General features: G+C 39.6%; 1 protein-coding gene across 1 annotated transcript in view; it reads right to left on the reverse strand.

Annotated features, from left to right (window-relative positions):
• The window catches only part of sntg2 (syntrophin, gamma 2), an 87,181-nt gene that overhangs the window by 2,236 nt on the left and 69,781 nt on the right, over window positions 1-15,164 (reverse strand). The window contains exons 11-12 of the mRNA XM_015376327.1: window positions 2,201-2,293; window positions 1,946-2,056 (exon numbers count right to left, since the gene is read on the reverse strand). Of these exons, the coding sequence (XP_015231813.1) occupies window positions 1,946-2,056; window positions 2,201-2,293 (204 nt within the window). The remainder of the gene's footprint in view (window positions 1-1,945; window positions 2,057-2,200; window positions 2,294-15,164) is intronic.

Here is a 15,164-nt window from a genome sequence, read left to right on the forward strand (position 1 = left end):
TTTTTTGAAGAGTGGGTTTGTATGCTCATAATAACCAACATTATGGATGATTCTAATGGCTCGTTTCTGTAGGATGGTTACCGGATGTAAAGAACTCTTGTAATAAACTCCCCACACTTCACAGCAATATGATAGATATGGTAAAATCAGAGAGTTATATAGGATATGAAGTGATTCAGCATTCAATACATGTCTAGCTCTAGCCAATATAGATATGCTTCTACTGAGTTTACCCTGTAAATGTTTAATATGAGGTTTCCAACTGATTTTGTCATCTATTATTACGCCGAGAAACTTATTAGCAAATATGTATTGTTTTATTAGTTTTAGGTATAAATAATTATCCATTGATTATTGACTTTTCCTTTAAAAGATTGAGTAAAAGATTGTAAATTTAGGAGAGATATAATTTTATTTAAACCACATATTTTCAGTCTATTTAAAAATGTTTTGGTTTTTTTAACTGGTCTATTGTATTTTTTATTTCCGATTTAGATTATAAGCAAAAAAATCTGCCAGCAGAAATTTGCATTAAAAAAAAATGGACAGCAGAGACAAGAATTTGCCTTCAAACAATTAGCATATAAAAGATTTCGTTGCAAATATTTTCTTAAAAAATTTGACTGTGATATCTTTTATAAAAAACATTTAATTTCATTCATGCATATTCAAAAAAATTAGCCTGCAGAAATTAACATATGAAAAAGATTTTTCTGCAAAACTTTTCCTGCAGGAATTCCTATAAATAATGTATTTTAGAAATGTTCATTTAAAAAAGTTAGGCTAAAAAATATTATCAAATAAAAAAAAATAGTTGCAAAAGTTTAACTTCAAAAGTTTTACATATAAAAAAAAAATTTAACTAGCATGTAAAAAAGAATTCAGGAGCTCCATGCAGAGACCGCTGCAGCGTCTGGCCAAACTTTCTACTTCCAGGAACAGTTTGTTGATCGCTGCACCATGGCAGAGGTCAGCGTACAAAATGAATGAATGACATGTCCTGGTTCCTTGTGCTTCCTGCAGAGCAGCCGTCCCAAGGCCAGTGTGAGTTGAAAAGAAAATGTAATCTATACATAAAACTTTGGAATACTTCTAAAGCACAAAAACATTTTGGGAGTAACTCTGCTGTTGCCTTAAGATTTTATTTAATTTCTTATTAAATGACTGTTAACTCTGAGTTCTCCAGATTCTGTCCAGTCTTTATAGGCGGATCTATAAGACTCATTTCTATAGGTCTGCGTGGACATTAGAGACATTTTTATTGGTTAAAGTGTTTGAGTTTAAGAGAAATCTGTAAAATGTAATTTAAAACTAATGCAAAATGTAAAACTGGATAATAAAAAGATTAAGTAAATTACAAATCTGAGAAAACAGTAAAATGACTCCCAAACTCTTTTTTTCTTCCATCCATCCATCCATGTTCTTCCTCTTTATCCGGGGCCTGGTTGCAGAGGCTGCAGTCTAAGCAGAGATGTCCAGACTTCCTGATCCACTCACTCCTCCTCCGGCTGCTCCCCGAGGCGACACTAGGCAGCTCAGGGACATAGTCCCTCCAGCATGTCCTGGTCCTTCCAGCAGGCCTCCTCCCAATGGGACATGCCTGGAACACCTCCCGAGGGAGGCGACCAGGAGGCCTCCGGAACAGATGCTGGAGCCGCCTTAGCTGGCTCCTTTCCACGTGGAGGAGCAACTTTTTCTTTTTTTTTTTATTACAGTTTTCAATTCTGTATTACATCATAAAACATGTTCTTTTCTGGCAACAATAATGGAATAAAATTCACTCCATGTTATATTTCCTACTATTATCTTCAAGTTTAACACATTTCTTTTCAACGTTCCTCAGTGACTCATTTCCAGTTATAACTGGTGTTGAGGCAGTTATTAGGCTAAAATATGGGCTTAAAAGCAACATTTTGATTTATGGAGACAGAAAAGATATTCTTACCTTCATTTCTATTTGATTGCTCTCAGCGTTCTTGAAAAGCAGCTTTACTCTCGTCTTCCCATCGTCAGAGGAGCCTTTGAGTTGAGAGAACTTGTATCTCCACAGAACCGTCTGCGGAGCATGAGAGGCATTTATAAAACAAAGGACTCTAATTTCAATAACGAGCGCATCAGTAAAGAATAAAGGATGTGGAAGTGGAGAAGATCCAGACTCTGTTAAAAAAAAATGCACCAATAAGGGGGGGGGGGTAATTACCGTTGAAGCGACGTCTGAGCAGCTGAACCCTGATCCAAAATCTATGGTGAAGCTCAGAACTGTCCCCTGGCTGCTGCACATGTAGCTTTTGGACTGAGGAGAAGAAAATGAATGGGTGTTAAACTGATGAAATATTGCTTCTCTAACAGGTTTCAGAGAGCTCCACCAAGGGTGTAACTCTGAAATGAAAGTTGGAGGGGGCACTATAAGGCTGGGGGCGGATGGACCTACAGTTACTCCACCCGAACGCTTTCATTCGGTTTTGTATTTTCCAAAAAATGAGCTCCAATGTCTATTTATTGAATGCTTTCCTATTGTTGAGAACACAACAGAACCATAATACACTGATATTTATAGATGTTAGCCCTATATATAGCCCTATATGATGCCTTTTAGTGCATCATATAGGGCCCAAAAACATTAATGTATAAAAAAATAACATATAACAGCCAATTCTGATGCCAGAATCGATATATCATGCATCCCTAGAAGTACAATTTCAGTTCCATTCATTCATCCAGAAAAATATGGATATGCTGCATTTTAATTATATATTTTTCTTGTGAACTTTCTGGTAAACTTGGAGATATATCTTATTGCATGTTGCACATCCCAGTAAATCTGTTTCACCTTTGAATCTGCAGCTCTACCTACTTCTCTCTGTGCTCTGTTTAAAAAGATTTATGAACCTCTTTACTAATATAATGATGCCAGAAACAACATTTCACGATGTGTAGAAGCTCTGCAGTGTGATTCTTTCTGCACAATTAGAAAACGTGTTAATTTTAACCTGTAACTGGGAGGCATGGTCCTCTGAGAAGCCAAGCTTTTTTAACTAGTAAAGAACATAAAAACTTTTTTTTAAGCTTCTGGCAATATAATACTAACTTGTATAAACTTACAATCTGTTGCCATTTTTAGCTGAAAAAGCTCCGGATGTCTAACAAACAGATTTTTCGGCGGCGTCTCTAATTTTTTTAACATCCAAGTTGCTGCTGGTTAATATTCACTGAGTGCTGCTGTGTCTCTCCTCCTCCACGTAGCCACTCTGTACGTCAGAGAAATGCGACCGCAAATCAGAGGACTCAAAGCGACAGATCCGATGATGTCACACCGAGAGACGGGACACCGGAGCAGAGCGAGAGAGGAAAAAAAACACTGACTCAAAACGCTCCAAACCAGACTCGGACTGGGAACGATTTTCTGGCAAAACAATACAATATAGAGGCAGACGGGCAATTCTTTAAGAATGAATCCATGAAAGCTCAGCTGTTTGGTAGCATTCACTGCCAGTCTAGGTGGCATGTGGGCAATGAAATGGAATAATCTAAACACCATGATTCCCTCAGTCAACATACAGAAATCAACGAAACCAGCAGTCCTACTGATACTAATACTATTAAGAGTAGCAGTGGTGAACTGGTGAATTGTACACCTTGACACACAGCTGTCAGTCAACTGAATGCCTTCCAAAGCCTTCACACTAGGTTACAAGCATCACACCACTCTTCCATCTTGCATTGAAATACAGTTTAAAGCGATATTTCACACTCGCCATCAAGAAAAAAGCAAAATGACGTGCACGGACACACAGTTTTGAGTATACCATTTTTTAGAGGGATATAAAAAGTCGTCAACATAGCAACATGAACCCCACCTTTTAGCAAAAATGAGCCGAACCTATTTAAGCAAAACCTGTGAGCCGAGGTCAACATGTGGCGTCGGGCCAAATTAAAAACCAGACGGCCTACCTTGACACTGTCTTGATCGCGGGACTTTTTGCAAGTTAAAATTTATTCCAGATTCCACTTTAATCCACACGGTTTAACACCCAGAGAGTACTGCTAGCGAGCAATGGATTATGTTTGCATTGCTCATTCACATTACAATGATTAGCCTTTAGATTAGGGATGCACGATATTGGGATTTTTGCTGATATCCGATATGCCGATATTTGAAAACTCATGTAGCCGATAACCGATACCGATACCGATGTTAAAGCTGGACAAAAATAAGTAGTCATTGAAAATAGCAGTTTTGTTATCCATTTCTGACACTTTGAAAAATAATATACTCAAATATATTTTCATATGCTGATATCAAATAGATTTTTAAAAACTATTTTACTTTCAAAATCTCATGAAATTTCATCGTTCTGTTACAAACTCGTGATATTTTGCAAATTCTTGTGAGATTTTGTTGGTAAAATAGATCGATACCGCGTCAATATATCAACATATAAAAATATGGCAACATTTCGTGAATTTTCGGGGGATTTCGTAGCATAACAATGACATATAGCAATATTTCATTAGTAAAAGAGATTGATATGGTGTTTTTAAATGGCAATATATCAGCATATGAAGATATTGGGATATTTTAATGTATCAATATTTTTTCTCTCGTCTTTAGAAGTTTTTAAGTCTGTAAAAAAGAAGTTTTTGAGGAAGAAGAAGTAGTATTTTTATTTTGTTTTTTTAGACTTTAGAAACTCAGAAGCTGATCAAATATCTGGTTAAATATCGGTGGGGTGGCCGATGTCGGATATTCAGTTTTAAGGCCGATACAGGCCGATACCGATAGGGGGCCGATTATATCGTGCATCCCTACTTTAGATGCAAAACCCCATCATGCACCGCAACACATTTTTGCAAAATATTCAAACATAAATTTGCCAAATATAAGAGGAACATCGTAGTTTTGTTTAAAGAAAGCATTTTAGTTTTATCATAATTTAGTTTGTTGCAAGGATGTTTTTAGTTTAAAGAAATGGAAAATTACAGCATATGCAAACCGTCTCTAGGATGTGCATTACAAGGAAGGGCTATATATACTGCATGCATCATTTAGGTAGTTAACATTGTATACACTGGAAAAATGGTCTAGAAATATGTAAAAACTTCATAAATTAAGTGTATTTATCCTTAATTTGAGAAGGTTAATGAGATAGTTTACCAATGGAATGAGTATTTTTACTCTAAAAAACAAGATAATTAGATAACATGCACTTGAAATAAGACAATGCAATTGTGTTTTCATATTTGAAGTGTAAATTGTCTTGTTCCATTGGTAAAATGTCTCTTTTACCTCCTCAATCCAAGAACAAATGCACTTATTTTAAGAAAAAAAGACTTATCTAGATTTCGATTCTTGAGGTCCTTGAATTATTTACTCTCGCAGGTAGGTTGCTTCAGCCGGAGAGTAAGTGTTGGGGCTGGTATGATTTAAGGAGGGCCGGCCCTCGCACGCTGATAATAGGACCGGCCCACAGGGCAAATGCCCGCTATCACAGATTACCAGTCAGAGCCTGATCTAAACACAGGTAGCTGCACCCAACCCCAGTTACAGGTGGCTAAAGTAAATCAGAGGAAAGGGGGGAAAAAAATGGAGATTATTGGCGGTGACATGCCATTCTAAAGCACATATCAAGGTGCTCATTTTGAGCCTGGATCCAGATTTATTTTTGATTCTGTTCAAGGTGGAGAATCCTGCTTCACAGCAGCAGGTTGAGCCAAACATCCTCTAAATGTGAAGGGTCATCTTTGAGCATGCCATTTCACTTTTCTTTCACCAGTTCACCGCAGTTCTTCCAGCAGTCCACACTTTCTCTGCTCTCTTTTTCTCATCATCTTCTCCTTCTTTCCCATCGCCCGGCTTGCCACAGGTTTGCCTGCTGTGTCTAAAAGTAGCAGCAGCAGCAACCCAGACTGACAGCTCATTGGCTCATTTGGATCACGTGCAGCCTGGAGCCGGACGCTCTGGAGGGCTTTACCGTATTAACAGGAGAAGCTGCGCAGGTGAAGTTAGACACTATCTAGGGGTGGAACGGTTTCACAAAATCCACGGTTCGGTTCGGTTCACGGTTTCGTGGTCACGGTTTTCGGTTCTGTTCGGTATATGTTGATTGTTAGCCTGGCATGTTGGTCGTGTTGCTGTTAGCATAAACAAAACGTGTTGCACAATGCTTGCACACTGTTGCACTTTTATCCACAACTTTCTTTCCGCCGTCATCGTAGGTCACTCTAAATGCAAGGTGGTCCCATACAGCAGACCTATAAAGTGCTGCTGGCGCGTCTTCCAACTCCTGTTCTTTCCCACTCGCCATACCCACACAATTCTCCACAACAACTGATTTTTTTCTGCTACACCCGGCTACGCTGCTTCGCTTCTTCTTCTTGTTTACTACTGGTGGTTGGCTTTGGTCGCAGTACCGCCACCTTCTGCTCTGGAGTGTAAACGCTTCCCCTATGAGAAAAAGGAGCAGCGCATGAACCGAACGCAGCACACCCGAATCGAACCGAGACAGTCGAACCGAACGGTTCGGATGGTTTTCATAAACTGTTCCATCCCTAACACTATCGTTGGACAACATGCGGTAATTTATAAATATTTTAAATCAGGTTGGGTCCAGATTAGCCAGCAGGTGGGTCTAGATCCGGACCGCGGTCCACTAATCCGTGACCTCTGGTGTACAGATAACAAACTGTTTGATAGAACAGTTTTTGTTTCATTCTCTTTCCCATTAAAATTAGACCTGCTAGCAATTGTCCTTTGGATCCATTCCCATTTGCAAAAAAAAGGCCAGATCTGAGAGATGGACATACCTAAACATGTTAGCAGCCTTTCTGTACTTCTTCTTGTTTCATTATTAGTTACATGTCAGATGCGCTGCACCAACCCAGGTTGATCCAGTTAGAGTGAGTAAATTAAGAGCTGGCTCAGTGGCTGTTATACTGAGAGCTGCAGCCAGTCTAAAGGCCGATCAATACATGAGAACAGAGAAAATAGTTATTTTACTCAAGGCTACAAGGGCAAGAAAAGCTTTCAGGCTGGAAATGATACTTCAATCTCCACAAGAACCAGAAAATAGTTTAAATCGGAGGCAACTAGACTTTATCTCAGTTCTTCTAAAAAGGTTTTGCCACCTATCAAGGACTCTTTATCAGTTCTGGTGGATCAGGCGTCTGCATCCTTTACATTTTTTAAACGATCACTTCAAATGTTCTTGTTTAATATCAATATATGGCCTAAGGCTGCTTCAATACGTTTGGTTTTGTCTTTGTACTGCAGAAATGTTTCATGGGGGGGCAGATGGGGCCACTAAAAATCTTGCCATTGAAACTAAAAGCCATAATTTTAGGGTTTGAATCTATCATTGTGTTAAACCTGGCTCATCCAGGCAAAGCCACATCACTCCCATCCTCTCCTCCCTGCGCTGCCTCCCGCTCTGCTTTTGGATTGATTTTAAAGTTTTAACATTGCTTTTTAAAGCTCTTCATGGTCTTGCTAACCTATATTTAACTGAGATGTTGATGGTAGCCCCAGCAGAGCTCCCCGGTCTGCTGATCAAATGGTTCTGGGCGTCCCTAGGTCCCGGTATACACAGTAGGGCGATCGTTCCTTTGTGGTTACGGCATCTAAACTGTGGAACAATCTGCCCCTCGGTCTGCAGGTTCTCACTGATCTGCACCTTTTTAAGTCCAGATTAAAGACTCGTTTTCCTAAAACTGGCTTTTAATACTTAGGACACATTGTTTTATGCTTATGATTTTAGTATGTTTTTTTGCAATGTCTTTATCTTTCTGTGAAGCACTTTGGTCTTCCTGCTGTTGTTGTAAAGTGCTATATAAACTTTGTTTGATTGATTGATTGATTGATTGATTGATTGATTGATTGATTGATTGATTGATTGATTGATTGATTGATTGATTGACTAATAATAAAGATGGCGCAGGGATCTTTATTATTGTGCACAAGGAGAAATCAGTAAAAATCCTCCATAATATCTTTAACAAATGCTGTTGTCCAATATAATAGTAAAATTGCAGTATAGTAAAAAGCGACTCAAAAGGAACGAATATAAAATATTTCAGTTACTGCTCTGCCAATATCCATATCTAATACATAAAACACTTCTATCAGTTTAAATCCTCACATTGATCTAAAGACTCAGGCTAACGAGCCGACTCTCTGACAATAGACAGATAAGCTAATGAGCTTTATTCTTCTTCGAGACTCTGCTGCAATTTTTCCTCCTTTTTTCTTCCAGAGTGAAACTACTGAACGTGAAACATAAGAAGAAGGAAAGTGAGAACGAAAAGGAAGTACAGAGAAACTTTGACCGACTGTCTGAAATTATTTGCAACTGGTTAGCACCTTTGTCATAAATGGAGAATTGAAAAGTTTTTCTTTTCTGACTCAAAATCAGCTTTGCTTCCAAATTAGAGCTCAGAAACGAGGAATTTCGCTTTGTTTTAACTTTACACTCAGTAAGAATTTTTAAATATTGTAGTGTGTTGGGGCAGCTGGAGTTGATTTTCCCAGCATGCACTGGGCAGCATGTTGGATAATAGCAGCTGCTGTTAGGTTTCTGTTTCTGTTATGTTTTTCTTTTGCTCCTTGATTTCTAGTGTTTAGTTTTCTTTTTACCATGTTTCTTTATCCTAGTTATTCGATTATTATTCTGTTGTTGTTTTCTTATTAGTTCCTGTCTTCCAGGTTTTCCATTTGTTGTCCTCTGCTGCCCTCTTGTGTCCTCTTTCTCTTGCTCTGTTTTCTGTTCAGCCCTCACCTGTTTTCAATAGGGGGTTTTCAGTGACGTCACTGGCCAGCTCCCGGTCCGCCATCTTGGGTGGCATATTATCGTTTATTAAATATATCATGTCGCGAATGGATAAGTACGCCAGCACGCTAGAGCCACCAGATCATGGAACATATCTGAGGAAATGTTCCGTGATCAACCATATGGACCCCTATGCCCTCCATGGTGCCTTGTTTAGCACTAATCCAGATGATTGGCCAAATGTAGAGCACGGTGACATAGTTCATTACCCGGTGTTCAGTGAAAACCCTCTGCACACTCTTGAGGAAATGAGAGCGTACAAGGGTCTAGAGGCTCACAACCAGTTCACATCTGGTTGGGTACGAGATGTCGAAGTAATGTACTTTTAACTAGCTGCTATGTGTTTCAAAGGTTTGGTTAGTAACGTTAACTGCCAAACCTTCCTAAACCCTCCGGGTTTCTCACATATTTGAGCCTTTTCCCGCTGGTTGAAATCAAGTTAAGATGAAATTAATCAAATTAAAACACGGCTGAGAGAGGGAGTCCAGTACGCGGTAGTCATAGGCAGTAGTCTGAGTAGCGGCGGCGGAGACGGTCAACATTGCGGCCACGGAAAGTAATACGTCATGACGCCCAAGCCCTATTATTAATATATTCTTACATGTTTTAAATGCTTGACAGTTAATTACCTGTGACAAAGTGAGCACTGCAGACTCTGGCGTATTCCAGCTTATAACCGTCCAAATCGGACCTGGATATCCGTGTCAGCCATAGGTGACGGCGTTGTTCAGATAGCTGTTTTGTTTTTTCACATTGATTCACGATTACGGCTGGTATGCGATAGAAAGAGCGTTGATCTCCACCTTCACGGGCCGTGCAACCAACAATTACACACGATTTCACCATTTTTCACTGTCAATACTGCCTAAGGCTGCCACCCAATATGGCGGACGCGCTGAGTAGTCACGTGAGCATGACGTCACCTGAAAACCCCCTATTCCCTCATTAGCCCTCTCCCTGTCTCTGTCCCCTTTAAAAGCCCTCCCTCTTCAGTTCCTGTTTGCTGGATCCTCGTCTAACCTCTCGTCTAACCTCTGGTAAATCGTCTGTCTGCCTTCCTCGTCTCTTCCTGGTTCCTAGATTTTGCTTTTCCCCTGATGTCTCCTAGGTTCTGGTTCGTGAGTGGTTATTTTGTTGGACTTTTTGATTCCTGCCTCAGTTTCTGTGAACCTAATTAAACCCACTTAAATTCACTGCTGCCTACTTGTTTCTGCATTTGGGTCCTCCAAGCCAACAACGTTTTCTGACAGCTGCCAGTTAATGTCAGTCGCTGCAGGTTATAAACCTACAATTATATCTGATGCTGTTCTTATGTCTGTTATAAGCTACCATCTAAGTTAATGTTATAATCTAAAGCAGGGGTCTTCAACATTTTCCAGGCCAAGGACCCCCAAACTGATAGCGAGATGGAGCGGGGTCCCCCTAATTATATATACTGCATGAAGTTGTGTTTTATCAAACTGGTCCTATAGTCACTCTATTACAGATGGAGTAATGTAACGAATGACTGAAAGACATCTTCTGCCTCCATTTATCTGTTTACTATAGTGTGTTGAATTCATGTTAATGTGGATTTAAAGACATTTCAATTAGTGGAAAAAATTGCAGGGAGGAATATAAAAAAATAAGTCTAATCAACCAAAACTTTCGCGACCCCCATGCAGTACCTCCGTGGCCCCCCTCAGGGGTCGCAGACCCCCTGTTGAAGACCTCCGATCTAAAGTATTGGTTGCCACACCACAAGTCTGGGAGTTAGAACCGTTAATGAGATCTCATCAGTAGGTTTTCCACATGCTTATCAATAAAAAGGGCTGTGGCTACAGAAGTTGTGCGGGGCACGGCGTAGGTACGAGAACTGCTCGGGGCCCCGCCCCCTCTTATGACATTAAACTATGGCAACTCCACTCGGACAAACTGTGTTGCACCCATTTCTTAAGAATCAAATCTCTTTTGGAGTCTCGACATATTATTCCCTATATTTGCTATTATTTTACATTTCTTTCATTTCAGGGAATCTAAAGTGGCCAAAAGTTGAAAAAAACAGGTTAGGGTTAGAGATTTTAGACAAATAAAACAAAATTAATTAAAAAAATTTAATTATTAGAAAAAAATAGTTATTAGAAAAAGAATGGTTGTTGTTGACACAAAAAGTAATGTAGCTTAATATGGCTAACTGACCAAGCTAAGAGAGGCTAACCTGTTAACTACTGAATACAGCTAGCCACAGCGCTAACCAGCTCTCCCCTTTATATCATGGTAACAGTTACTTTGTTCACCAGAAACAGATTTTTTTTTCAGTTTTGTTATCATTGGGGTAAAACTTCATCGGTCATTAGACATGCTAATGCCACAGATTCTCCTCACTTATCGTTGTCTGGCCACAGTGTTTTACATCATGTGGCACCGTTCAGCCAATCATGTAGCATAATGTAACTGGCATGAAGCAGGACCCGAGCAGATCTGGTGCCTACAGCGAAAAGCAGCCATTAAACTCAGATCATTTTTCAGACACACTACAGTTTGAGCAGGTAGATCGCACCAGAGCATCGGGTTGCACAGTGTGAGAACAAACATTGTTAGCTGTGAACTTTTAAACCCTGCGGTTTCATCGTACAGTGTGAGCTAAAACAAAAATCGCACAGTGGATTCCCGGCTTAATGGGAAGACCGATTCTAGTCCTAAGAAAGTTTGATTCCTATAAGAATCAAAGCGATCTACAGTAGATACGGTGCTGTTTAGGATGGTCTTTTGATCTCAAAAGTTCACCATCATCTTCATTGTACTTGTGACCAGACTAGTGAACCAGCAGATCCACTGCCTGCCTTCCTTATGAGCCTGAAGATGACTGATTCTCAAAAAGTAGACTACAGCTGGAGTCAGTGATTCAAGGACAAAACATGGGTTTCAGCTGTTCCTCACCTCATGTTTCTCTTAAACAAGGAACAGCATCAGAAGCTTCTTCTCTGGTTGGAAGAGAAAAGGCTGAACTGCTGATCCAAATTTCTAAACTAATTATCTGATCTCCTTTGGAGTTCAAGGTCCCAGAGTCTGGAGAGTACACAATGCTGGAGGTTTGGTGTAGTTTCCACAGTCATAGATGGTTGGGTGCCATGTCATCGGCTGGTGTCTGTCCGCTGTGTTTATTTTATTTTATTTTTTTTGTCTGTCCGCTGTGTTTAAATGCAGCAGTCAACAGGGTATTTTAGAGCACTTTATGCTTGCTGCTCACCAACTTTATGGAGATATGGGTTTCATTCGTCAATAGAACTTGGCTCCTGCACAAAGTGTCAGAGCTACCAGTACCTGGTTTAAGGACCAGGTGTTTCTGTTCTTGATTGGCCAGAAAACTTGTTTGACCTTAACCCCATAGAAAATCTATGGGGGATTGTTAAGAGGGAGGTACAATATGACAGACCTAATAATGCAGAAGAGCTAAAGGCCACAATCAGAACCTGGGCTTTCATAAGACCTGATTAGAGCCAGAGACTGACCGACTCCTCGCCGTACAGTATCGCTGAGGTAATCTGGGTAATAGGAGTCCCAACTGAGTGCTAAATGCTATACAGGCTCATATTGTTGAACTAGGCAGTATTTTTACTGGAATTCCTTATTATTTGTATCGGTCTTACCTAATATTCTGATTTTAAGAGATACGGAATGTCATGAATATTCAGTTACATTAGCAGCCATTCAAAATGACCCTTCACAGTCAAACGCCAGCCGAATGGCAGCCCACTTCCCTGCAGCTCCCAGTGAAATCCCCTCCAACCTTCAGCCACTGGCCTTCTCCTGGGCGTGCATATTTTTTTTTAAACTGAGTCCACCCTTTCACTGAATTACAAGGTCTGACTAGGAGATGACGCTTGTCTTTGGAGCTTAATGTCCACAAACCATGACAGAAAGAATATTTTAGAACAAAGATTGGAAAAGTAATTTTAGGGGACCAGTCAAGGACCAGCCAAAACCAATCAAGGACCAGCCAAAGACCAATCAAGGACCAATCAAGGACCAGGCAAGGACCAATCAGGGACCAGCCAAGGACCCATCAAGGAAAGTTGGAAAATTTTGAATGGCTACTACTTTAAGTGCTATCCAGGCTCATACTGTTCATTTGGCCAACGTTTCTTGAACTCATTATTATTTGCATCGGTTTTACCTATTATTGGGATTTTAGGAGATACTGAATGTCATGAATACTCAGTTATTTTCATTTCAATTAAAGGAAATAAATGTAAAACATTTAAGTCTGTGTCTAATAAATGATAACAAAATGCACATTTCGCTTACAGAATGCAATTCTCCATCCATCCATCCATCCATCCAAACATTTATCCATCCATCCTTCCATCCATCCATCCATCCATCCATCCATCCATCCATCCATCCATCCATCCATCCATCCATCCATCCAGTCATGAGGGGTGTTGGTGTCTATCTCCAGCTGTCTACGGGCGAGAGACGGCGTCCACCCTGGACAGGTCACCAGTCCATCGCCGGGCAGAGTGTGCAATTATTCAATAAATCAACTGTTTCTTGATAATTTAATCATGAAAATAAACCTTGATTCACATATTTATCCAACTAAATTCCAGATCCTAGAGTTGTACGTAATAAAGATTCATGAGTTATGGAGCTATATACAATGAATTGAACTATACCTATACGGCTTTTTTACATTCAACACAATCCTTTTCTGGAGGTCTGTTGTTTAATGCATCTGTCTCATGATAAGCAGAATTATTCTTCACTATCTACATTTAAATATTTATTTTTCCTACGGCAAAGCAGAGAAGGTTGGATCTCCGTCTTTTCCAAAGGTCTTTTGAAAGCACTGATGTGTGAGCTTCCTCCCAGCCTTTGTGGGTCCTCATGCCTCTGTAGGCTGCGCTTGCATCACGACTTAATTTTGTGACTGTGTCATCCTCTCGGCTGGAATACAGAGGAGGCTATTCTGATTTTTCTCTCTGTGTTTTTCTTTTCTTTGCACACACACACTCACTTACGCCGTGGAGGCCTGGTGATTTTAATTATGGAGTGCAGTGTGCAGTGAGTGTGGCATGGGACTGTACAGAAAGTGTTTTCTGCTTACAGAACCCTCCCCTCCCCATTTCTTAGCTGTGTAGGAATTCAGCTGCGACGGGCACGAATTATAAATAAATATAAAAACAGCAGCAAGCCAGCTGCAAAGTTCTTACTGTCACCAAAATAAGACGCTGTTGTGGGATGCTGAGCTGTGACTACGCTTCGCTAATTGGAAGGGATTTTTCTCTGGGAATTAGCAACATGGATTGCCCCCCCTAGTAAAATCAGCTTAGCACATTTGGACAGAAGTGTTTGTGTGTGAGAAGAAATGTGATAAAAAGAGGAGTAGGAGTAACACAAATAGGAACCCTTGTTCCCAAGAAGAGAACCATAAATAATAGTTTAGCTATAGGGCCTTAATGAAGTTTTACAACAAAGTAAAACTTGTGTTTTGTATCAGAGCAGATCCACTATTAATGTTTCCTGCGGCCATTTTTTTATACTCACATCAGAGTTCAGTAACCAGACTCAAAAGACATTTCAAATGCTTGCATTAGCTTTGCGTCACAAAAATATTTAATCCGACTAGCATGAACTGAGAAATGCAGAAAGAGGATACATGCACTGCAAAAGTTGTCAATTTAACCAAGTTTTACAGTCTTATATCCCTGTTCCTGCTCTTGCAGCCTGAGTAAAAAAAATATTTTCTCTGGTCTTTCAGAGTATTGATCGGCCTGCAGACTGCCTGCAGCCCTCAGTATAACAGCCACTGATCCTGCTCTTTTAATTTATCCACACTAACTGGATCTAATTAAGTCTTATATACACTCCATGTATACAAAATTACAATAAAAGTTGTTGAAGTCTAATGCTACGTTCAGATCGCAAGTAGCAGCATTTTTTATGCTTGTAAAAGTTTATCTCAGAAGCATCTTTGCTGCTCCAGCTGCACACAATATCCATTATTTTCTATATTCTGGTGATTTTTAGAGAACTGAAGTAAAGCAGAATGGGCCCTACTAAAATAATTGCATCTTAAATATACTGTAAAAAAAGAATTTCACAATTGTGTTTAATAATTATTCTATGCAGTTCAAGTAACATAATCAATGAAGAACTAATAAGTTATTATCAGAAATACTTTAATAATCCCAGAGGGAAATTTACGGTGGCTGAGAAGTGCAAAACACATTTACAATTCAAAAACACATTAACAAATAAAAAACAAAATAACATTTGAAGAAACAAAATTATATTTTATGAAACAAATGTATTTTTGAAAAAAAAGTTTAAATTTTTAAAAACAAATTTACATTTTAG

This window comes from Cyprinodon variegatus, unplaced genomic scaffold (assembly GCF_000732505.1).
Source record: "Cyprinodon variegatus isolate N-32 unplaced genomic scaffold, C_variegatus-1.0 Scaffold133, whole genome shotgun sequence".
Classification (NCBI taxonomy): Eukaryota; Metazoa; Chordata; class Actinopteri; order Cyprinodontiformes; family Cyprinodontidae; genus Cyprinodon; species Cyprinodon variegatus.